This window comes from Lepisosteus oculatus, chromosome 2, assembly GCF_040954835.1.
Source record: "Lepisosteus oculatus isolate fLepOcu1 chromosome 2, fLepOcu1.hap2, whole genome shotgun sequence".
Taxonomy (NCBI): domain Eukaryota; kingdom Metazoa; phylum Chordata; class Actinopteri; order Semionotiformes; family Lepisosteidae; genus Lepisosteus; species Lepisosteus oculatus.
The window spans coordinates 23,183,527-23,210,863 of record NC_090697.1 but is presented as its reverse complement, the minus strand read 5'-3'; the positions used below and the strand labels follow the sequence as shown (position 1 = coordinate 23,210,863).

Below are 27,337 nucleotides of genomic sequence, written 5' to 3'. Positions count from 1 at the left end.
AGATTAAAGGTTAGGGGAGTCAGGTGTGTATAGATTGTACTGAAAGTCTGTTTTCCAGTTAATATAGTCCCCCTACAACAGCACAGATGAATATCCTCTAAGTACTGCAGTTTGCTGGCAGCAAATTATGCCAGTAATTTCAATTCTCTTCCTGCTCTGGCCGGCAAGCAGTTGAAGTGTCAAAGTACATTACGAGGCATATTTTCACTCCATTGACATTTAATTATACTGCACACTGAATCAAAAGCTCAAAATCAGTGTCGCAGACAAAAGCAATGTATAATTTCGAACAGAAACCTGCTCTTGAAAGGTCTTAAATTTACCATAAAGAACCAGCAGTTTCAGACATAAGGGCAATCAGTTGTCTGCTGCAATGTTGAAAACCTGTCCCATATACACCTAATTTAGGTGGAATTATTAACCCTCACTCTCAGACCAAGAATATAATGTTACAAATGAGTAGAAGCCATTCGGCCCATCTGTCCCGTTTGGTTGTTGGTGAGTACAGTAATTGACCCAAGGATCTCATCTAGATGTTTCCTGAACAAAGCCAGGGTACCAGCTTCAACAGCATGGCTGGGTATATAATTGCATGATCTCATAACCTTCTGGGTAAAGATATGCCTCCCGTTACTGGGCATATTAAATGCACTTCAGGTAGTTTCAGCTTGAGTCCTCTGGTTCATGCTTCATGGCACATTCTAAAAAAATGTGCCAGGCTGACTTTGTCCATGACCTTGAGGATTTGTATTATCTTCTCTAGATTTCTGCTTAAATTTGGGATCCTACGCAGATTTAAAGTGTAGACCGAGAAATGATATCGTCAGGCCAGATTTGATTATTACATTCTCTCCGCTCTTGCCAGGATTCAATCTCGGTTGCTCACAAAACAACACTTGCTGTACTTAGAAAGCAGACAACCCTGACATGCCAAAAGATTGGGTCCTTGACCACTGCAGAGTTTTACAGAAGGAGGTGACATCACTATTTAAACTCACTCAGACCACTTAGTCATGCATGCAAATATGGTATCCAAATACAGTACATACTGTATACTACATAAATATGTTCCACAACAAATGCAATGTGGCAAAATCTCACACAACACCAGATTCAGAATTTACAAGACTCAACACTTTTTCATATTCTGAAAGATATGGGACATCTTTTGCCACTTCAGTAACTTTGCATTACCCCTACATAACCTCTACATTGATTAAAAAAAAAACAACACTTTCCAAGCTAGGTCCATTTCATACAGGAGATGCTTCAGCCCAGTTAAAAGCAAGCCGCACTTAAAATAAATTTTCACAGCATAATGGCTCAACAAATCTCAGTGCAAAATACAGCAAAACCTGGTACGGTGGCTTGGTAGGGATGACGACAACCAAGCCACTTTTGGCCCAGCTGTTCTAAATCATAATCATTCCTGATGTCATTTCTCAAAACTATACAGCATATATATCATTCACAAATCCACGGCAAGCATCCCTCCTCCTCCTCTGGAGCAGTGGCTCTGGTGTAGCTGCCCCTTGGTCACCTCTCACTCCACACAGAAGTCCCAATGTCCTCTTCCGATGGCCACGGGACTGGCCCTTCACCAGGTGTACTAGGCCAAAACTTAATCCGTCCATATTATAACCTCTTCATCAAATACAGGGTCGCAAGGGAGCCAGAGAACTGTCCCAGCAAGCAACAGATAGGTTACAACCTGGATGTAAGATAGGTTACAACCTGGATGGGATGTCACAAACACAGACACTCACACCAGGGTCAATCTACCCAGAAGCCAATAAACCTACCAGTATGGCTTTGGACTGTGAGAGGAGACCGGAGCACCCAGAGGAATCCCATATGAACACAGGGAGAACATACAGACTTCAAGCAGGTCCAGAACTGAACTCAGGGACCCAGTGCGGCAAGGCAGCACTGCTTAAACCAAATTGTACTATATTTAAATACTCAACTAAACATCCACAAATTATTGATCATCATTATCTTTAGTGAAATGATGCACTAAGTGGTTCAGGGTTACAAATTGTTCTATTATGATGTGGATGAAATGGCAAATGTCTGAGAACCCATTTCTTTAAAAATAATCTACAGTATTAACCCTTAGACGCTTCTGTGCATTATTATGTGTTTCAGTAGCAACATTTTAAAAAGCATCTTCCTTCATAAGATAATTCAGAATTTAAAACTAGATTATTGTTTACCTTCTAAATAAACTACATTGCATTGTAATTGATATCCATAGCACTGTTCCTTACTTCTAACATAAATAAAGTAAACTGAACATCAATATGGCAGTTTTAATTATTATACTACACTATAATAATGGTAGTTTAAAAATTCAAGCATCACAGGTTGCTCTTCTCTTCAGACACATTCCAAGATTATATCTTGCACAGGCATCTCTAAAGGTCATTTTATTCTGTCACAAATGTGAAAGAACATTGAAAATCTTTTAATAATTTTTAGTATTTGTTTGTCCCTTATTCCCAAATGCTGCACATGACCTCAAGATTTTTCCCTATTCTTTCTTAGTAAATTAATTCTAAGAGTACAACATCATGTGAAAAGAGGACCTGCCTTCTTCATTGAATGGCAAAGACAAAATCTATTCAATGAAGAGCTTCATATACAGGAACTGTAAACTAATCAATACCCATTATATACTGTAGAGTAATGAAGTTGAAAAGTATTTATTTTACCCTATATGCCCAAGCCCCCCTGCCACATCCCAGCCTCCAACCACCTCCATTTCAAATTCCTGCAGTCAAAATGACAGTGCGCGACCCTCGGGGAAAATCTTTCTGAAATAAATCATGTGTGCTCTTTGGCAATGACATATTTCGAGCGAGACCACCACTAATGAAAACTCTCGCTCTTGACAAAAATAGTCCCAGCTGTTCCGTCATTCCATCTATCATTTGGAGGAGACGAGTAGAAAAGGTCAGCTGCATTGTTTGGAGGATGCCGGGTGCCCCGTTGGTGGAGTTCTGCTTCAGGGCCCATATGATTACAACGAAATTAGAATTGTTTCCAATTAATAATACTGTATGGATCAACCACCCTTTAAGGGAAAAGTGCTACTTGTGAAACAGCTGCATTCCCCACTCTTTTTCCTGTTACACCTTCAGGGAAGTAGTCTAGCAGAAAACTAAGATGATATGTTGCATAGACATCTCTCAGAGTCATCTAATTCTGTTCGAAAGAGGGGAAAAGAATCTTTTAATATCCAGGACCAAAAGGTAGGAGAGGAAGTAACGCTGCAAATTGACACTTATAAGAAAAAAAGAAATCCCACACAAGTGAATGTATCTTAACTTGTATACAAACTTAGATGAATGTCATTAAGGAAATGTAGTGTTTCAAAGAGTGAACTCATGAGTGAAAGATTTTTGTTCTACTACGGTCCAATGTAGTACAATGAAATCTCCTCCATTTCCTCACTTTATCATTACTCCTCACCTTAACTGGAGCTCCCTGCTAATCTGCAGTAGAGGATTCAACATGCAAAATCCCCCATTGTGTGTCAGTGATCACTGAGAGTCTCTGATGAAAGTAATAAGCCCGCAGTATCAAACACTGGCTACACACAGTCTGCCCTCATGTTGTGACTTTTTATCCAACCATCGGGCAAACAATTCCTTATTTGAAAATAGCGATAAAAAAGGCATCAAAGTTGGGATCAACCCACCAAAAGGGTTTCCTCGTTGTTCCTGTGCTAGTCTTACCAGATAGTCCAAATTCATTAAGTGGGGATTTAAACCCAGTCTTGACTGATAACACATAAAATAATCCCAATAATTGACTGACTTCTACAAATAATCCTATAATTATTGAAAATAATACATTTAAAAATATATGGAGGACAAAATGGTTCTTATGCTGCATTTCCCATTATTATTATTATTATTATTTTAAGCAAGTCTCTGAAAACAGGTTTTTAACCAAACTATTAAAATGTAGACAATCGTAGTTTCTAAGGCTCAGAGTCTTAACTACACAGCTTCTGACCCCCTCTAATTACTGTACATTTGTGTATCCCTTTATGTATCCAATATATTGTTATATTTTAACATATACCTTAAAAATAGCAGATGGTTGTAGCAAAACTGTGGAATGGAACAGATCGGGAGGACCACAAGCCATGACTTTCACACATGTTGTGGTATAGTACTCTACACAGGAAAAAGTACACTGCCCACTGTGTGGAGACTGTGGAGCTGTGCGGAGTCAGGATAAGAACTGAATCCTTAGAGCTCAGATTAAGAGTTGAACCAAGCTTGTGCAATATGTTTTTAAAATAACCAAGAGTTTCTCTCCAAAGTTAAAAAGTCTTTTCATGCATTTTACAGAATTGAGTAGCAACTGTGCAAGTCACACCAGAGTCACTACTAGTCAGGAAAGTAGGACTACAGAGCATTTAGTTTCTTCTTCATTTCATTAAAATCATATTATTCCTTAAGGAAAAAACTAATCTTTTTTCAGAGTAGTTAGCAGTTCGGAGTTTGCAATGTATAGGGATACCCAGAGGTAGTTCTGTCATTGCTATAGTTTTTACAGTTAAAAAGGTCTAAAAGAAATTTACAACATATTCTAAATTTAGAGATTCAAGAATTTCTCCTTATAAATATTTGTATTTAATAATGTAGTTGTATGGGTTGTAGAAATGTGTGTGGTTTTTGCATTACAGTACCTGGGGATTCCTTTAATAAATGGAGAGGCAACAAATTGTTATGCATCACAGGGTGTCTTCTGGCATCCAGAGCCATATAATAAACTTTTAAAAACTGCACTCCAACAAGTATTTCTTACCAGCTCCATGGAATAGAATTAATACTCAGATGAAAATCAAGGACAGACATACAGGTATGCTGTGTTTGTTTAGCCTTTTCTATCTTTAAACAGACAACCAGAAAAACAGAACAGAGGCAGGGGGAATGCTGTGAGAAGGCGGCCTGAGAAAGACTGCATCAACACTTTGAAAACTGGAGAACGGAATCAAGTCAACAGGAAATGGCTTTGAGAAAAATGAATAGACATGGCTTGGAGACAGTGAAATCCAAGGAATGATCCACATCTATGACAGCATTAAAATGCACCGTGTAACATGATCTGCTTCAGTGTGAAACTATTTCAATCCAGTAAGCACAAATGGGAGGGAGGAACGCTAAGTACTATACTCTGAATAAAGGTTCCAGCAGTGAAATTTACTTTGAGGTAAGGACACATACAGTAAACATGCATTAGTGACCCCCTGGGAGGTATGTCTTTGAATGACCGTTAATACTGTAAGAAGACATTTGTAAATATAGCCAAGTCAGCTGCTTTCATGAAGATCAACAGACAGGCCCTTTCATGTGTACCAACAGAATCTCAAGCATTTACACAACAGATGTCTTCAAACAAGAATCCCATGGAGCTTTCCCTGCTACAAAATGCAAACACTGTATTATTGGTCTAATATAAATCACAGTCTACATTAAAAGAGTCGCTGAAAAAAACAACAGTGACAATGTAACTACCACAAAGCTCTTTGTTACTCTTTACATTTACCTCCCACTAAATCATAATCAATAATTCTAAAAAGAGAAGGTAAAAGTGCATTTATATGTGGAGGTCCTGGTTTTCTGTATTAATAAAATGCAACACTTCATGCAGAGAGGATGTGGGTTCTGTTTCAGAACATGAAATTACACTTTTCTAAGGAGAAGATCAGACTACATGATCATAAGAGATGAGCAGAGTTAGGAGAGTTAAACACAGTGTCATGGCTGAATTGTGTCCTACTTAAAGTACAACATTAATTCAAATGCTGAAGCAATTTCTTGACTCTACACCTGATTGGTTGTGTAGTGAGGCTGCTGGTGCACAATAGCTACCACAAGAGGTCAAGTTAGGTAAAGTAGGTCCCATCCTACAACTGAAACACTCCGGGAATGCTAGCACAAGGCAGGACACTGAAAACGGTCACAGGCTGACCAAAATACTATTTTAACACTTTTATTTCCATATAAGTTAACTAATTAATAAAATGTCCCAACTTTGGCATTTTAAAATATTTTCTAAAGTATGTGCATAACGTTTCATACATGATCGAGGTACACTTGCAGTATTATCTTACTCAGCTGTTCAGAAACAAATTCTTCTTCTTCTGAATTTTGCTTTTAAGTACTGTAAGTAAGCTCTTAAAAACAACTTAAAATCCACTTAATAATGTTGGTATGGTCTCACTGCAATCTGTGTGCTTCATAACTAGAAAAGGTTGGATACATTTCTAATACATTACCAGTATTACACTGTAATAAATCTACCTACGATTACTGTATGTCATTCAGGAAAGCTGGCATGTGTTCCTGAAAGAATTAAAAGGCAATAATTAAATTCATTTCCAATTGTACACATCACCATATCACCTTTAACTATTTTACCTGCACCAAAAGTGATCAGTTAAAGGATATGTAAATCAATGTATACATGCAGCTTCTAAGTGCACTTAAAAGTGTTACATGTTCTAAAGCACACTGCATGATAGCAATTTACTGTGACTACCACCATATTTACAACTACTTACAACTTTACAAACCAGCAGGCTGTGCCTTTTTACAAAATAAGGTCTTAAGAAACATTCAAACCTGAATTAGCAATGAGATCATGTCTTCAAATTAACATTTTTTCTTATTTTCCTTTTAATTACATTTTTTCATCTTTTGGTGTTTAGAAAAAGACAAACATACAGTGGAAGCAGCAGGCAAACACATAGACAGGTTTATGCTTTAAATTAAATGTATCTGCACTATCAGGTCAAGACATCTCAGCTATAAAACAAGTGAGGTTCAGTCGGCACTATTACAGTAGTGATAAATCTTTACAGAAGCTCTGACTAGGGAAATGGAGAAAGGAGAGAATTCTTGTGAGTGAATTCAGAGTAAATCCTCTTTGTTTCAGCTGGGATCACAGGAATTTGTTCCAGGTGTATAGGAAGCCGTCTTGTTACCTGGGGATTTATGAGCAGCAGAAGAACAGATGACTGGTGTCCTTTATCTAAAATGTGCAGCAGTTGAAATTTATTGCAACGAAGAGCGTAGAAAATACATACAGTTCAGTACATTGAAACATGGCATGCATTAATCACTGCTATACTCATCATCACCATTGAGCTTTAAACAAAAAGGTCAGAGTTGCTCACACTGGAAAATCAACTACAGTAATGTACTGGTACTGACCTTTCTCAAAATCAACAGGGAATAAATGATGTAACACAAACCAAAGGTGAATAAGTGGAAACTAAAGATGAGTGCATTTAAAACTGGGAACAAAACACAATTCTTTACATTAAAAAAATAAGAACATAAAGGTTAAAACGAAGAGAGATTTTAACGCAAACAAGTTTGGAGGACTTCAAGACATGGCTGGATGAGAGCCCTGGGCAAATTTACTACTAAAAAGCAAACAAGCTAGATTGGCCAAATGGCGTCTCATTTTAAACTTTTTATGTTCTTAAAATATAAAATCAGATGTTAGGTAAGGTATTACAGGTTTCAAGAGTCTGAAACAAATTTCAATTTTTTTTTTTAAAAAAGAGTCATTTGTGATTTAAAAGAACAACACAGGATTTGTTCTGGACAATATGGCAGCATGGGGTTTAACTTTACTGCCTTGCAGCTCTTGAATTGTGTGTTTGATTCTGGCCTTCTGTGTGAGATCTACTTCAATATTTCAGTTTTCTGCCACAGTCCAAAGATATGCTGGCCAGGTTAACTAGCATCTCTAAATTGTCTCCTTATTGTTTTGTGCCCCGCAATGGACTAGAAATACTGTCTCATCATGATCCTGTACTGGACTAAGTAATTATTGAAAGTGGATAGAAGATCAATCATTTATTTGAGCCTTACTCTAACATTTAGAACTTGAACCACACTTAGAAGTGTCTTTTGTTGGCATCATGTTTTTGAAATATAAAGCTTTTCGGATACTACCTCAGTGCAATGCTCAAGTCCTTTGATTACATGTACTATACTGGACATGACGTCAATTGCAAGAACGACATACTACAGACATCAATAAAATTTAGAAAACTGTATAAAGGTGCTTAATCAAAATTTATAGTTATTTGTCTTTTATATATACTACTATATACTCTTTTTTCTCAGCTTGCAATTGGAAAACATTTTTATTTCTAGGCACGCAAAATTTGGAATCATTACTTATTAAATTAACTCGTCTCACGAACCAGAACACTTGCACCAGAAAGCAAGACAAAACACATTTGTCCTCCGAAACACCGTGCAATCTCATGCAATCTGCTTCTTTCGATACTGCATGCTCAGAGCACAGCTAAGGTGCCAGACAGATGGTGCACACAGCTCTCACAGGCAGCATTGCAAGCTGACAAGCAGCCGGCCAGCCATGGGGGCCAGTGTTGCACAGCAAGCTGTAGAAAACCTAGCCAACCTCAGACTTGCCCAGCATCAGCAACAGTCAGCCTATGTGGCTCCTTGCCAGTTCTCCACTTACCATAATCCAATGGCAGTCAGTTAGCAACATAGCTCAGATTCAGACTACTGGTATCTCACCCACTGGTCTCAATCTGCTCTCTAACCTGAGGCATTTACCATCAAAGACCTCTATAGTCAGCATATTTTGACAATTCTACAGGATTTTCATTTATGATGATTTAATATCACTGTATACTAACATGAAAAGAAACTTTATATTATATTAAGATATACAGTACAAAGATATTTTAACATATATTATTATAATAATGTATATAGACTTTGGATATTTTAAAAACTTTCTGCTATCATTTTGACCAGCATGATACATTGATATTATTCATGATGGTCATGTTTATGATACATTCAAAATGATAATTGTTTCCCTAAAATTACTTAAAGCGTTAGATCCTCAGGCCTGTAACGCCTGGTAAAATGTAAGAAGGAATACTGTACCACAAAAATTCACCAATGTAACTCTCTTATCAGGAGAACTTTATTGGAGCCTTGACTAAGTCACCCCACTACAGTGGAACCTAGTTGTTTTAAGTAAGAGGTTTTGTGTAAATCACCCTGATGATGGATGTCAGCAAGTGTGGTGCAGATGTCCAGAACGATAATTGTTGTGTACAACAGACCGATCAATGGGAAGGTCCAAGTGCAGTGGAATGACCACCAAAGTCTAGTTCTTGCTAGAATCAGCTTGTAGTGATTGATGGTAAGTCGACCGCATGGAGCTACGCTGATCAAGTCCTGGAGGCTCACTTGCTGCTCTTCCTGCAGGCTTATCTTGATCGAACAACATTCCACCTCCTGTGGCTGCTCATTAAAAACAATGGCCTTGTTGTGAGTTGAGAGTGAGCTGATTACAATGTTTATCAGTGTAATGAATTTACCTATGTCATGTCTGGTCAATAAAAGATAAGTGAGAAAGAGAACATCATTCTCCTGATAACTTGAATGTGTTGCAGTTATAAGGTCATTATACATTCAGTAAAACAATAAAAACATTGGAATGTTCCCAATAAATATCACACAGGACTGTGTGGTAGTGAAAGATGGTTGCCTTCCATTAATTGGAAAATCTGCAGAATGTGGCACAGCTAGTCCGAATGAATAATTAGCACTCAGAAGGAGTGTGATTCCACGTGAGGGAGAGAGGCTGTAAGGGTAGGCTCCAAATGGAATTAGCCACTCCTCTGGGCTAATTAAGAGGCTTGTAAACCGAGTGGGGATGAAAAGAGTTTCCAAACTAGCTAAATGAGACCTCCAGGGGACAGCTTTTGCTAGAAATGGATTTTGGACTGGTTTACAGGCCTGTGATAGCAATCAAGGAAGGCTTCAGAAAATACAGTACAGCTTAGGCTGTATTGAGAGCTAGGTATACAGATATGGATAGGTGAGCTGTCTGGTAGTTTGCTTCCCAGGCCCAAGGAGAATGAAATGTAAGGGAGAAACACAGGTCAGCTGAATCAGGGCTGACTTGAGGCTTTTACACCTGGAGGATAGGGGTATCACCTGGCAAATTAGCAGTGTACCCTCTTCCCGTAGCAAAGAGAGAGGTCTGTAGATAAGCACAGGTTGAGTCCTGAGTACTCCCTGTGCGTTAAAATCAGAAAACAGATGGGCAGTCTCAGACATGGTATGAGTGAGAGAACATAAACAGCAATACAGTGTCAGGGGCACAAATGCTTGTTATAAGAAGTATCCCTGGCCAAACAGGATCAGTCAATAAAGTTAGTGATCTGAAACATTAGTGATTGTTAGTAAAGTTTGGTTCTTGTTGAAATGTGAGGATGAAAAGTTGAGCTGAAGTAATTAGTGTAGTGCACATGAAGGACTGGGCAACACAGAGTTAATCAAGTTGAATACTCCAGTGCCTTGTGATTAATGAAGATAGAGAGTGAAGAACAAGTATGGAAATTTATCAAGTATGGTGAGCATGTGCAGATGTGAATACAGAGAGTGAAGAGATGCTGAGAACATTTAGTGAGTTGTATGAGTAGAGCCAAGAGAACAGTAGTCTAGAAGAGAGCAACATGAAAGAACTAGGATCCTAGAGGGATACTGACAGATTGCTTTAAATGCGAAAAAGGTGTCATATGGCCATGTTGGGATTCAGGTGATATGTGTGACAGTATACAGTATAACAGTATAACAGACTTTTTTATCTAAACTCCTGAATGAGTTTTCTCTGAAACGTTCTGAAACAAATGATTTTTTAATTTAATAAAAACTTCCCTTTCTTGTTTAGCCTTTTATTTATACTCTGTAGTACAATCCATCAAATCATTAGATTTAGATTGTGATAAAAATGTTTACAGTTTAAATTGTTTAATTTGCATGCACCCTGTAATTGTACTGAATAAATGAATAAATCGGTAGTCCATAAAACAGAACATCCCTTTGTTTAAAACATTTTAAAATATTTTATTTAATTGCATTCTCAGGCATTTAAATTAATCTAATTGAGTTGTAGAGTTACTCAGCACACAATGGAACTAAGTTTTTTTTTTTACCAACCCATTCCCTCTCCTTCTCCCTTCATTTGACAAAAAACCTGAAAGGATATAACACCAGAAAAGACAAGAGCCAGGCTTGCAAGAAAGAAGATGAAAGGTTATGTTTAAATCCAGAAGACCTTTTTCATCCGCACTTTCTGCACATAATTCGGCTTATCTCTTTACATGCAACAGGAAAATGTTGGCTAAATTTGGATTATAGTGGAACTGTCACACAGTAATTGTAGTCATGTTCCTCACTAACCACTTACGCAACGCAATTCTGCCTACAGTTATAATACTAAAGTGGAATTATAAAAATCCTATGAAGCCGAATACTTTGAGAATGAATGTCATGCCTGTAAGTCCTGACATTTTATAGAAGAAAAAACATACTGTATGGATTTAGACAAGGATTTGCATAGGTGTTTTCTGATGTCTCCAGATGACTAAGTTAGAGAGCCAAATTTATTCATTGTTAATTTGAGGACTTAATTTAGGACTTTTTCCTGATTGATTTTTAAAGCTGGCTCCTCAGTCGTTGTCTGCAGACAGATATCATTAAATGACCTTGGCATAACTACACAACATTCTCCAGTGAAAGCTGAGTGTCTTCTACCACTCTGGAAAATGGGTACCACATTATACTAGCCAGCCCTTTGACAAAACAAATCGGGTTAAAATAGAACTCAGTTGCTAAAATTCATGTATAAGTAGAACAATTAATCTTTGAAGATATCAGACTTGTTGTGTTCTTTGGTGCTCAGGCCACAGTTTCTGAAAACTTGACTGTTGATTTTCATTGTTAAATTACAGCCCAAGCTGCTATATAGGGAATCTAGAAGACACCGATCTCAAAGCATAACCTTTTTGTTTACTTACAGCTTCACGGTGAATACTGAGATTAATGGCAGCTCCTTATTTAATGACTCTGGTAGATTAATTCCTTCTCCTAATTTAAGATGAAGACAAATATGATCTCCCTGGCTTGCCCACAAATGATTGACTTAACTGGTATCAATGTGAGACCTGAAAACGTCTCATAGGCCGTATTTTTAAAATGTATTGAGACATTGTTTGCAAATCTATTTTCAGCTTCTGTTAATTATTTTGTAAATTGTTACAAATGTAAAACTACACAGTTACACAGTTTAAGTGTATTTATTACTTGTGCAGTCTGTATTACCTTTGTGCATATCTACTGAAATATTTTTAAAAGTTCTCACCATGAAAGAGTGTTATATAAAATGAAATAGAGATATTCATGAAATAATAAATATCTCATTCAATAACAGTAAGTAAAATTTAAAATAGCTGCACTCTTCATTTGTGAAGGTCTAAGCAGTGTGTTTAGAGAATGTTGTAAGACAGGTTTTATGCCTCAGAATTTAGTTCTTAACATTTGCATGTTCAGACATCATCTACAATTAGGATCAGTATCCAGTATTGGATCACTGGATATTCTGCAGACCATAGCTCCTGAACCTCTATCTCATTCTTAGAAGCAGAAAGATAATCCCTGTGATTTATAGTGGTCTAATTCTTTTCTGCATCCCTCCAGGTGACAATGCCTAGCATGTAATAGTAATCAATATGACCACATTCATCGACTTCAGACTGGGATCCATCTCAGGTCTATAGCGGGTGGCTGTGCTCTGTCTCTGAAGCTGATTTATAATCCTCAGTTTAGAAGAGCTGAGTATGAGCCCCAGGGCCCATCACACTCGCCCGTTCAATTCCCTGCCACAACATAACTTATAACTCCAGGCTCAGACAAACAGCCTTCGGGTCGCTGCAACATGCCTACGCTTTTTGAAAATGAAGACTATAGTGTACATACTGTACATTTAATATACAGAACACTGATTTTTTTTGAGGGTCCAGTAAAAATGAAGAAAGATTAAAGGATTCTTGTCTTAAATGATTAGTATTTCTCCTGTCTGTGACAAAGAAACGGCAAAAACAACAAAGAGATACACAAAATAGTTTAATTTGTCAAGCCTGCATCTAAGTTGCAATACAAAGACCATATCTAGTCAAATATTTGTGTTCGTGGTACATATTGATAATTTGATGGAACTAGTATTACCAACCATGGCAATAAAATAAATAATTTCACATTCCCAACACAGCAAATGCAGCACTGGCCCAACCAGAATTTGATCACAGCAGCTCACAGGCACCCCTGGCTTCACAGCCACACAGTACCACGTCCCAAGGAGAGACTTACACCACAGTATGTCAAAGGAACCCCTCCAGTAGAAATTAGAAGTTACCTAATGAACCCAGTGCATGTTTTCAGAATGAACAGTGAAACACGAACCACAGGACACAAGTGAAAACTATATCAAAGTGCATTTAAAGCCAAAAAGAGGAAGCTCTTCTTTACACAGAATGTTGTGGATGAAAACAGCCATGTTGCTGAAGCTGATACCCTGGCTTCTTTCAAGAAAGAGTTAAATAAGATCCTTCAATTAGCTATTAACTACCAAACAGGCTAAATGGTTAGAATGACCTCCTTCATTTGTAACATTTATGTTCCTCTTTCATGTTCTGTAACAAGCTTAGTGCCAAAATAAGCCATGTCACAACAGCATTGCAGTTTAACCTCAGTTTTATATTGTTACACTGTAGATCTTTTCTGTAGCTTTTGTTAAACCAAATTTAGCAATCAAGGATTGCTAAATTTCAAAGAATCAAGGATTCTTTATGAACAAAGGTTCAAATTTCTTCTACACTGTATAAATATCACCTCTGTGCTAAAAAGGGGAAAGTTCAAAGGTGAGATTACAGATAATTTATTCAAAACAGGAACACTGTCAGAACCTTTCCTCCTGGTCCTGCTGTAACGATGTGGCTCAAGGTCTCGAAATTACAGATGGTGCTGCTTCAGCCTCAATTCAATAAAGCACTTGTGTGGTGTCGAGGATTGGGACATTAAAGCTACTAACTAAAAGTTTGTGGGTTCAAATCTTGGTTAAAATACAGCTGTTGTGCCCTTGAGCAAGGTACACCGCTCTAGTAAAATGCCCAGAATTATAAATGAGTAGGAATATGTTACTTTGGATAAAGGCATCAACTAAATTGTTTTTTTTCTGTGGAGAGCATTGAAATTCTGCTGCAGTATTTTTATGATACAGTTTTACAACCTCTGCATAACACAGGGTGAAGTAATTAAATATTTAACAGTCATCTTTCATCAAAAAGCCATTAATTCCGGGTAAAGGTCATAGGGACACAGAATATAACCCGTTAGCATAGAGCTCAAGGCAGGACAACATATTAAATATTAAAAATAAATGTAAGAATACTCTTAAAATCCAAATGCTTCATTACTGAGATCTCTAAAAATAACGGTTATGGTGATGTGTGTTTTTATTTCTTCAAAACGAAAACAACCGGTTAGTTGTAAATTGAAGTGCTCCAGCAATTCATTAAACAAGATGATAGAGCAATTAACCCAAAATATTAATGAATCCATAATTTGTATATTCTGCTTTCTGGGTTCTGCTTGATGCACTAAATTGTTTTCTTTTAAGGCACAGCAATTCAACAATATTCAACGCTAATGACCACCATGGGATGTGAAATGATAAATGAAGTGAAAAGATATTTTAGACTGAAAATATGGAAATAACTGTTGAATACAGAGCCTCGGTGCTCTGAGTATACTTTGTTTCATCACAGCCATTTGAAATTGTAATCTATTAGCTTCTCTGTGTATCCATAACTGTAATGAGTGGACAAAGTATTAAGCAAAGAGGAAGAATGCTCAGACCTTCCATGCTGAGAATGAGACATTCTCCTTAGAAACATGGGGGTATTTTAAAAAGTGAAAAAAAAAACAGAATGTGTGATTTCTTATGTGCAAGAAGCAAACCTGGATACCAAGATTTGTGGTCAATCTCAAGAATGGAATAGTATGAAGGCACTTTAATATGGTCTTTGAAGTGCAGACTGCAAGCAGTACAAAAGCTTTTATTCTTTTATAGTTAGAAATAATGGAAATACAGGCATTTTTTCATCAATACATCACACTTGTTAAAGTTTCTAGTAAACGTAATGCAACCACCACCTTGCTTTTAACTGCTGTAGACCAAGCATGACTTTTGACTACTGCCACATTTTAAGTATTTAAGTGTTTGGCCCTGAAAATTCAGTTCATTTTATTCTGATATTGTCACAATCTGCATTCACAGCCTTATCATTAATGTCATGTGACCCATCCTGTCTTGGAGTTTTTAAGAAAACACTGTCTCAAAAGATGACATTATGAAAGACGCCACTTAATATGTACACCAAAATCACAGTACAAAAAACTACAAATTTGAGTATGCAATACTATCCACCGTATTTGTAGTCACCTGGTGTGAAAGAGCCCTACACTGCCCAGATTGGGGAGGGTGTGGGGGCACACATAACACTGTTCCTATAGCAGCATCCTGATCCCTGTTACTCAAGGAATACCAGCATTTGAGATTCACTTCATACTATGGGCATGGGCGATATGTAATACAGCACATCCCTTTTAGATAACTGTTTAACTCAAAATATTTTGCTGTTAATTTTAGCAAACTATATTAAAATAGGGAAACATTAACCCCTGCAATCCCACTGTCTCTTGCTAGCTGACATTAGTACAGAGCAAAACAAAATTGACAGGTAACACAAAAGAAATGTGCAGAGCAATAAAAAGTAGACATTATCCCATACACATGAACGTCACATGAACCACAACTCGCAGTCTTATTTGGTGTGTCACCTCACAGTTTTTGCCTTTTAGTGGCCAGTCGCTCCTCTCTCTACTGAGTTATCTCACTCCCTCAGGTGCCAATTGTCCAATTAAGCCCAATGCCCCATTTTTATTTTGGTTATTCTCTTTAATAGGTGTTTGAAAACAAAGGCACCAGTCACTGCCTCAAATATGGTGGCTATAGTGGGATTTGAGCCCACAACTGTAGCTCAGACATCTAAAGATTGCAAAGGCATTTTGGCTTTTTGGGGAAGGTCCCTGAAGCAGACCTCCCTGGTATATTAGGAAAGCTGGGTCCTACCTGGCAAAGAAGGATGCAGCGGCGGACGTTCCGCTGGATGGGACGCTGGAAACAAAGGTGTTCTGGGAGCCTGAAAAGCTGTAGAGTGAAGGCCTGTCTGCATTATAGCGGTTCAGGGCAGCTTCTGTCAGGCCTTCCCGGCAGGTCTCAGTCATCAGCTGAGAAATCTGCAAACAACAGCAACGCAAATCTGTGAGGCAGTCATTGTGTTGATGCTGAAACTTTACATACCAGAACACTGGAAAGAAACAATGAGCATCCCCTACGTTTATAAAACAGCCCCCTTAAAAATGGCAGGCCAGACCATTCAAATAGATCATTCTCAATAAGCTACACTTTAAATTGTTATTATGTTATCACTTTTCATGATATTGTATTCTTCATTCTTTTGATTATTTGACTTTACTAGTTCATATGACAGAATGGGGCGGCCCCAGACTTTTTACATGTTTATAAATCAATTAAGAACAATCAATAAATCAAGACACCATTTCAGAATGATTCATTCTACCAGAGCGTGTGTTGTGACTTTGTACAGCAGACTAATATCTGTCGGGCGCCACTAGTTAGGAACACTAAACATTTTTTTTCTGACCTTAAATGGCATTAATCCCAGAACACCTATTGTGAAAGGCTCTAAATCCCAGGGCATTAATCTCTGGCACAGCCTTTTCTATGAAGGCTGCTTTACCTCCTTTTCCTAAAACCAAATAAAGACAAAGAAATGAGAAAGACTAAACAGAGGGCAATCTTCTTTCACAAGCTCCCGAACATTTTTAATGGAAAGCAGGTTTAAGGCAAAATGTAAAAAAGATAGAAAGCTAAAACTGAGCCATACGAGTTGGCCTGCGGCCTGAACTCATACCCCTTTGTGAGACAAGCTGCATCAGTCTCCTCTGAGCCGATTTCAATTTCATGCCCCTTGTGCCAGTGTGAGCTCCAGTGAATCTGTGTCTTGCATTGTTGTGTATGTGTGTATGGAAAAGAAAGTTCCAGTGTCCTTCTGGTATTAATCAATCAGCAGAGATCCTACACAGGAAAGAATGGTGTCCTCTTCTGAGAGACAATATCTAGGACTTGAAACAAGAAGTTCTGTAAAAGAAATGAAGTACAGCATAAAGATTTTTCTCTAGCATTTTTCTTTAAAAAGTTAGGATTCTTCCAGTTTCCATCTAAAGTTTTAATCCACCATAGTCCTGTTTCTAAAACGCAAACTTCAACTTATCAAGAGAACTAGGTGTGGCATGTGTGCACCTAAAAGTATCTGCTTATCAACAGGGAAGACATCACACATAGAATTTACCATAAGCAGTCATCAGATGACATAAGCTGAAAGAAAACAAACAACGAATATCAGGGAGACATATTTTTCAGCAGTACCACACTCTCCCAAATGGAGCTCCCAGAGGATATACAACTGACGTCTAGCACAGCAATTGCTTCCCAGCATGACTAAACCTGCGACACCTGGCTATGTTTGAACAAAATAAGCTCTTGGGAAAGACAAAAAAAAAATCCACTAAAGAGAAAACAAATAACTGGGTGGAAGTGTCTAAGGGATTTTGACATTTTCAGCTGCAACCACTCTCTGGCATATTTTATCTCTCAAGAGAAGCCCAGGGTCAAGGATGCACTGCTTTAATGGCTGCCAGTTCTGGTCCACAAGACGAGAATGCTAATAGTTGACAAATATCACATGCACCAATTTCATTACCTCTTCCTTTTAATCTGGGGTTTCATCACTGCCCCAATAAATAGCTATCTTTTCTGAGCAGCAGCATACTGTAGGTTGCAAAGAAATACAGGCATGGCAAAGAATGGGGGAGTGTTTAGGAGCACACTAAGGGAGGAAAGTACTAAAGCCTGCTTGAGCACTCTTTGCTGCTATGGTAGGCCACAACTGTAGGTGTGCCAAAATCTACACGTTGCTTTCTCAAAGCTTATTTAAAATGCATATTGCAGGAAGGCCTGTTGAGATTTCGAGGCTCGTTTTCAGGGCTGTCCCCAGGGGCACACAGCTGCAGAGAGCAGAAAAGGGAAATGTCTTTATGACCACTTGCCTCATTTGATGCAGTGTAGGGGTGTGCCCCTGTTTCCCCTCAAGCAGTCAATGACAGGAGAAAACTACCACTTAGAACTCCAATGGATTCCTGTCATTTCCATTTCAACTTCTCAAAGACTTTGATTTATACGATCATGCTATCTTCTGCGTCCTAGAAGGTAAAACCTACTGTGCCAAAGCACCAAGACAAATGGAAGCCATAGTGAAATTAAATGTTATATTGATATATTGATATTTTCATATTCCACGAAGGAGTGGAACAGTTCCAGACCATAATGGATAACACAACCTTCTAAGATCACAATACAATTTACAAAAGAGAGAATAAAACTATAATTTTGAATTGGTAGCTATTTGTTCCAGTCATTTCTTGAAAGACGTTGGGGTATAAACGTCAATAACATTACTTGATATCTTGTTCCATATAACCATAAAACCTCTTTGTAAATACCAAGTGCCTTATGTTTGCAGATTTAAATGCCATCTACCAATAGGTAGATTCTCTTAATGTGGAAGGATCACAATGAAACACATATTATAGAAGGCTGTAACAGATTGTCTGTCTCCCACCCAAAGTAGTGTTTATATAACTGTTAATTTAATGGGACCCATAGGAGAATAAACTGTTTACTCTGCATTTCCTGTGCATTCTCTCTGTCCGATAAGAACTACCGTATCTGTGTATCATTTTATCAGATTTTACAAACATGCAATGGTACTTCAACTCAAAGCTACCTACTATATTGAAGACAGACCTACAGTCATACGGTTTGCTCCAAGACCAAACCGAACGTGGCAAACTGCACACAACCCTTTTTGAAGGAGCAGCTGATATAACTGATGATATCCAGTCTCATGCTGTGGCTAATGAATGTGGCTGTTAGCGGATCTTTACAATAATAAAAAAGGTGTGCTAAGCCCAGCTGTCAGCCTCAGGTGGAGGTAATGAGCACTGAAAAATGTAATGTGCATAAAGACACAAAGAACAGGCTTCCCTCCCACTGAGGGGACACCCATTTTCTTGCAAATGAGGGAAATGACCTTTTAAAAGCACAAAAAGAATGGGCGTCCTAGCACCTACTGTAGTCATTGAGGTATATAGATTAGACGATATGTAGGGTGACACCATTTCTTTGTGCCAAAAAAGGGTTTCAGTGTCGATAGATGTCTGCTGCAAGCAAAAGGTTCAGGAAATCAGGCAATTTTGTATTACATTAACCTGTAGGATAAAAGACTTTGAGTCAGTAATTACAGTCTTTCAGTCTACAGTTCCAACTAGTTGCATAGAGGTTATTTTAATTATACATCTTTTTTTTTAATAATTGCAAGACATGGAACAGGGAAGGTATATGCTGTAAATAAACCTTGAAAATAATTTGTGCATTGCATAAATTATGTCTTTTAAACAAATCACGAACATAATTAAAGTAGAAAATACATCTCTTCCAGAGAGAACCTGCTAAAAACACTTAAATGATACAATAGTTTTTCAGTGATGGATCAGTGAAAAAAAAAAAACTACAATAAAACAAAGCAACTAATATTATTCAGAGTTATATCTAACTTCAGGTCATTTTATGTTTTAACATCATAGTTTCACATACAACATTTTTAAACGTTCCCAAATACAACCGGGATTCTGGCACATAAAACTGCTAAAGTTGATTATCGACAATATCGGACTTGGAAAAATATCCTCGTAACTTGAGAAGAATTCAATAAGGCTAGAAAAGACATAAATACAACTCAAATGGGGCTGAAGGGTTTAGGGGGGAATGTGTCTTAGGAGCATAGCACCCCATTTTCAGCATTCAGAGACCCCATCCTGAGTCCTACATGCCAGGAGGGGGATCCATCAATGCAACAGTGCCAATTAGATGAGCACAGCACCCAGAAAGGCATCTGCCATCTGAATGAAATGTACAAATGAAAGGGAGACATTGAATTTTAATTGAATCACTTGCACAGTTCCTTCTCGAACCATCTCTGTCACACAGCCCTCCGTTTTTTAAGGCTCCCCTGACATCCACTTTTGACTAGCCATTTCAGCGTCAGTTCAAGTAACGAGCAATGAGCTTTTCCACAGCCACACTGAAACTCCTAAAATTGTATTGCACATCCCCTATACAGCCTGTTTCCTGGTCTACACACATCAGTTGATCAGGTAGGTGTCCTGGCTAGAGTGAGGAATCTTATAAGTTGTTAATGACAGCAAAACATGACAGAAAATAGTGGTTAAGTCTGAGCTAAAATAACACCTCTTTTGCAATCTGTGTCAGTTACCAGTTTCCTTGGCACTGGGTCTCTTGGCAGTGAACTCTAAGGGAGAGATTTGTCAGGGACAGTAAATCAGCCGGGCAGGAAATGAAAACATGTTAATTGCTTGCATTAGGCAATGAATATGTATGTATACTGAATATCAAAAGAAACATATCACTCAATTTATGAGTGTTTTTTTTCCAGAATAATAGAGAATGTGTAATTTGGATGTTGATTAAATGTTCTTTATTGGTTCTGTTCATAACTGACAGAGAGACAACCAAATGCATAAGCCACACAGTATGTCACTTCATTACTGAGAGAGATTGGGCACTGGTGCTGAGGTGATTTATCCTGCTGGATGTCAAGTCCAGTGAAAATCAAGAAAAAGAAGAGACCCCCAGCGGCGCTGCCCACCTTGATGAAGGTAAGCGACTGTGGTGCAGATGCACAACAGCCCAATCAATGGGGAGTTCCAGATGTGACGGTTTAGACAGGAGTGCCACATGAAGTGATTGATGGCAACCAGACTGCATGGAGCTGCAGGAATGAAGTCCTGGGACCTGAGCTGCTGCCCTCCCTGAAGGCTCACCCTGACATGACAACATCCCAGCGGGACAACACACACCCACATGCTGCTTGCTTCTGTAATCGTGCTTTCCCATGAGATGAGAATGCAACAGTTATGCTTTGTACTACAGTAACTCCCATGGTGCTCACATTCAATTAATGTGATACTTTCACATCAGACTCCCTGCTAATCGAACCTGTTGATTACAAATGTTTATTAGTATAATGAATTCACTTGTTACGTCTGTCCAATGTAAATGGAAAACAGATTGTCGTTTTATGATAACTTGATACAGTTATGAACTCAATATACAATCAATATATACTGTAAACACGCAAACCATGGAATGTTCCAATAAAACCAAACAGGGCATTATAATACAGTATATACCTTTATACATGCCCTATTTGCCAGACTCCTGCTCCTTTGATGTTTTGTGGGATGATCTGGGATGATCCGGTGGACAAGCACGTAAATACCCAGGGTCTAGGAAAGGAATGGGACAAAATCCCACATGACAGCATCTGCAACCTGGTGCAAATTGTGTGTTACCGATGTACAGCTTATATTTGTTCCAGCAGTGGCCACCACTTGTGACCTGTGACTTTCACAACGGAGCCCTGTTGTTCCACCTTTAAATGTCGAATGTCAGCAGAACGAGTAGAGCTACACTACTGCTGTTCAATAAAATGTCAGTGTGTTTGCAACAAAAAAAAGATTTTCCTGGTATCTTTTGTGAATTTGTTTGAAACATAAGCTCCTTTTGAAGCTCGGCATACTGTATATTAATGGCAATGTCCCAAAAAATAGATTTAGATTAACATTAACTGCTATTCCTAGATAACTCAGCGGTATTCCGGGTTCAATGCAATACCTCTGTGTTTCCGAACAGCATTCTGACAGGTCCAGCTGTGCTGGGTGGTTGATTTGCTACACCAAGGCCTGGAACTTCAGTGACACAAGTGCTAAATCATCTAGGAGAGCTCCGCTGCATTAAAATTAACCATCTAGCAAATATCTTCACAAGCCAAATGAATCTCCTTTGTTTTGAATTAACAGCGCATTCATCCATCTTAATTAAGTCAGGAGCACCCTGATGATGACAGCCTTTACATGTGTCTCCCTGTAGCCCCCGTTTCCTTCCAAGGAAGCATGGTCCTCTCCCATGACTATTCTCTCCAACCACGTTCTGAAGTCAAGGAACACAGAAAAGAAATCACTGCACCTAAAAAAAGCCAAATTGTGACTTTTCAACAATATCGGAGAAATACATTCTGCAGAAACACATTCTCCAGTGATGGTTCCCCTTTTATTTAAACTCATGTAAACTGAGCTTCAATCAAACTAATTCTCATCCATTATTAGAAACCTAATTACCCTGGTGAGGGATGGCAATAGGCTGCAATAGCCTATCCTACAAGCACATTTCTCAATGGGGGACTGAATGTGTATAATTACTCTGTCTGGATGAGGCCCCAATCTATCACAACCAAGGTCATTCTCAAAACACAACAAATACAACTTTCTTTATCCTACTTAGAAAGGAACAGTTCATATGCTGAAAAACTGAACACTGGAGAGAAAAAATGTTTGGACTGTATTTTACATAATGCTTTGGATCAGATGCTGTGGTGATCAGATTATTATATCTGTATGGAAAGTTCATAATTGTTGAATATGTTATATACTTTTCCTATTCTGAAATTCTATATGCTGTTATTGTAAGAACATCTAGCAAATGCATAACTATTTGGTTAAACCAACTTTACCATTTGTAACTAAACAATGGTGTAGTTTATGTTTAGGCTTGTGTTATGTTAAGAGATGAGACTTAATACCTCACTGCAGGTTTCAAGGTGGCAAATTCTTTAGCCTGGACTGTAAATGATTTCATAGGAAAACACTCTGTGCACAATCTAAAGGGTACTAGGGGGTCTATAAAGAAGAGAAACTCTCCGTGTGTGGCTTCCAAATTGTTTTCATAACAAAGTCCTCCACCAGAGATAATTGTCACTCTATTTGAAGACTTTCCAACCCAATGTTTAACAGCTTCCTGGCCCTTAAAGTACCCCCCTCAGCAAAAACACTGCCAGTCCAAAGTAAACAGCAATGAAAACCAGAAAAGGCACAGAGGACCTGTTTAGATTTAAGGGTGATAGAGACTTACTTGAAAACTACCATTTACAAACAGGCAGGATGGGACTTTGTGCATCAATGGAATAATCAGGGGAGATTCTTTCTAATTGTTCTGTGGGTGTGTCCCCTTTAACAAGCAAACATCCTGCAGACACCCACAACTGCCAATCAGTGGAACCAGGGTTCGTGCAAAAATGCCCTTTATAAAGTCAACAAAGCCTAAGCATAATCTGTTTAACTATAAATCACGCTGAAAAACTGACATCTTTAAATTAACATACAGTACATTCATCATTTTAGACCCTTTTTAAGAACAGGGCATTTGGAACTTTGGGTAACCACATCCTCATAAAACCATTTGTTAGTGATCCTGGAATTAATGTAAACCTTTCATAGGCATTTTAACCTCTAACCAAAGAACTGAATATGATTAATTTGTGTTTCAAAAAGGAATTTGCCTATTTGTTGAGACTAATAACTAATATGATTTCCAAAACACAACATAAGGTTAAGTTCTTCAAAATTCGCAATCTGAAAGTTCACATTCAAATTCAAGTTAAAATTCAGTTAATGAAACAGCATATTTTAGAAGTAAAATATTTAAATAAAATGTACAGTACCTGCTTTAAATAAATTAAAATTTTTGTTCTATCAAATTTCCAAATAAAGAGTACTACTATAGACTAAAAATCAAATATTAATTTTTATAATCAGCACAATTGAATTTTTGTTTGGGATATGATTATATCTCTTCAGAACAAAAAAGGAGACCTCTTGTAAACACAAAAGTCCTGGATTGAACTCAGATCACACAGCAGCCACACTTTACAGCCTTTCATTTTGTCATGTGGAAACTCATTTTCAGCAGCAATTGAAACTGAAGTAAAGATACGTTCAGTTTAGTTTATTTTTCTAATACTAAACACAGACAAAAAAAAAGATAGGTAAAAAGGCCATTGTTGTAGAAAACTACAATCCAACTACTTTCCAAATTCTTCGATATTCAGTGTTTGCAGTAGTCAAACTATAAAAGCTTCAGGAGCTCCGGGTCTATTTTTTCCCCTTTGATAAAATTAAAAAAATAAAAACTTACATAATTGCAAATGGCATAGCTTGAATGGTTAGCTAATGTCATCTAAACATCTTAATTTATATTCAGGTCAGGAAAACAATCATGCTCGGACAAAACCACAGATTATAGTTCTGCTTCCTAAAGTCAGGGCAGACCGAAACAGCTATTTTAGAAAATTATTGTCTACATTTCTGCACTGCGAACCTCATCAATGACTTTGGATGACATTGCTCTTGTCAATGTCGTTGTCATTGTAAATATTTTTCCTCACTTGTTCTACAAACCACAATTTCACTTTACACTTTAGACTGTATGGCTAAAGTGCTACTTTTCTCAAAGCTTAGTCTCATATAAGTCATGCTCACCTCTTTTAAAGAAATGTTGTTCCTTTAAAAAGTCACACTGTGCCTGAATATTAACTCAATGCTATTCTTGGATATCTCCTACTGTTTTTCTGATTAAAACATGCTAGTGGGCTGAACACGTCACTGGAACTCTGCCTCTTAATTTAGGCTTCCCAAACACAGAAGGTGTTACCAACCATACAGTTTTGGAAGCAAGCGACTGGAACACAGACGTTCCCTTGGTTCACATAAAATACCGGCGTTAGGCAAGTAATAATAGCACAAACCCTTCCACAATACCAGTCCTCCAGCCATGATTAAATCCTACCAGGTTTTATTATTTGATACCCTGAAGATAAGAGAGATTTACTAAACATGATAAATTGTTTATTAGTGTTTCCACTGGTATTATAAAAATATCCACTGTCAATATTATGGGTAAACACATTTGGGTTAAAAAAAACTAATACAATGTTATTATTTTTGACGAGTATAGTTATAATTTCAGCATTTAAAATTTAAGCTTTTAAAAGACTGCATTCCTTCTGTTTTCTCTAAATGTATTTATTAAATGGGTTCTCTGGTATTTAGTATTTACATGCTTCTCATTAGTAAAATACATAATTGATATAGTCTGAATTATTATTTCTATTCAAATGACACTCAATTCTATATTCAGATAAAACCTGACACAGAGGTAGACTGTTCTGATTATACCTGTATGTCTGACATAAAATCTTGGATGGACAAAATCATCTTTTCTTTTTGGTTGAAACGGAAGTCATATTATTGGGTCCATCCTATTGGTTACATAAAACCAATGCTGTAACCTTGTCATTTGACACCACTGTGCATGGAGTTTTATCCAAAATGAAGAAAGGAGGGGTGATCTTTGGCCCTGGATTGACTTTTGAGCCATGTTGCAGTATATTGTAAATATATATTATTTTAGCATCTGAGAAATATGGATAGGCTGCATCCCACAGTATGTTATCGACACAGATTGGTACTACAGGATCTAGCCTATATGTCATTTCTTTACTTTTCTTACATGATCTTTGTGTGTCTGATTCTGGTTTTCTTTGTGTCTAGGCTGTGATCTGCACCCTGTTGGTAACAGTGCTCTGTTGCCCCAAATCTGTGGAACCTGATTTTGAAAGAAATCAAAGATTCAGCAACATTGTGAGCTTTTAATCTAATTTAAAACTTAATGTTAGGAAGATTTTTTCACAATTTTTATCAAAATCTTAGACATTTTCTTCAGTCTTAATTTCTGTAAGGATTCTAAGATGTTTGTATGCAAATTACTTTGACATTGCTTTCAAAGATGCTACTGTATATAAAAACTGTAGCATTATTAAGTTCTGTGCATGTTTCATTCTGTGCTGCTTTGAACAGAATACACTCCAGACTCACGAGAATGAGTTTTAAAAATAAACTGTTTATGACTGTCATTATATTTCAGTTGTTCCATTATTAGAATTATTAGAATATATTTTTGTTTATGGCATGAATACCAGAGCTACCCAGTTACATACTTTAAGGTCTTCATTGAGAATCATATCCTGAACATAAGCAGGAATATAGATATAATTGTAATTCGTAAGAGTATTTTAGATACTGTGAAAGGTCTACAAATTCTAATCCCAAACTATATAACCGTGCCTTGTACAGTATGTCGGTCCATTGCATTAATACATTCCCAGCACACCGTTTCTAATCAGTCATCTGATGGCATCCCGAGGAATTACCTGTCAGAAAGACCCTGATTCTGTTTGTATCAGGGCACAGACATCACCTTCATTCAGGCCTCTCCCAGACCTGAGTCCAACAATGTGCACCAACAATGGCAAAATACTCTAAGCCACCGGACACTTGATATACTGTACCCATTTTTCCATTTCCATTAGTACAAATTTCCAGTTCATGCACTGGGTTTATTTCAAGACCAAGTCCAGTTAGTGTCCAGTTACTCTAAGACATGGAAATATGCAGCTATTCTGCCTGATGGACCAGTCAACGTCCCTTTCCTGTATGTACTAGTTGTTTCTTCATTCTCTTTTTCATGTGGTATGAACGCTGCATCTAAACCACTGCATTTAAAGTGGCACAAATGTGACTTTCACATGTTATGCATTATAAACAAAATCTGAGTTTAAACAAAAGCCATATTAAAAAAGAATTGTCACACCCCAGAAATGGCACTGGTATATAGGGTACTCACTTGGTGAGCAGAGATACTGAAGGGAGTTTTATTAGGCAGTTTAGGATGGGCCTTTATTGTGGTTTTGCTTCTGTATTGAGTACCTTAATTTATCTCTTTATCTAAGTGAGGACACCTTCATGGTCAGTTCTTTACTCAAATGCATTAAACAAAGATCAGTTTCTATCACTTCGCCTTAGAGGCAAAACAGTACATGAAGGTTACTCCCATAGTAAATAAGCACACCCATTAGAGCATAATGATTTACTTTCATGCCTCACACTTGTTAAAAGACATGCGTTTCCATGTACTGTACTTTAAAAAATTATATTTATTAAAAAGGCTTACTTTCTTTAAAATCCACACCATAGCAAAAAAACAGCATGTCACTGTCCACTTCAACAAATCTATTCTTAGATATGTCTAGCTGATCACAGTAATGACATATTCACTGTTATTCTGAATCCCAGCTACATACCGTAGCTTCTACTTCAAGGAGGCAAATACATTTCCAATTCTTGGAATGAGGTTTCATTTTAGGTTGCAAAAGCTGCAGGTATTAATATTTATGGCACCAATGAAGCACTAAATGTTAATATTATTCCAACTCCACACATGCCTACACAAA

At 37.6% G+C, this 27,337-nt stretch overlaps 1 protein-coding gene across 2 annotated transcripts in view; it reads right to left on the bottom strand.

Moving 5' to 3' along the window:
• The window catches only part of kif26ba (kinesin family member 26Ba), a 185,162-nt gene that overhangs the window by 76,225 nt on the left and 81,600 nt on the right, over positions 1–27,337 (bottom strand). For both annotated transcript variants that reach the window (XM_015351854.2, XM_006626041.3), the window contains exon 4: positions 16,063–16,229. In XM_015351854.2, the coding sequence (XP_015207340.1) occupies positions 16,063–16,229 (167 nt within the window). The remainder of the gene's footprint in view (positions 1–16,062; positions 16,230–27,337) is intronic.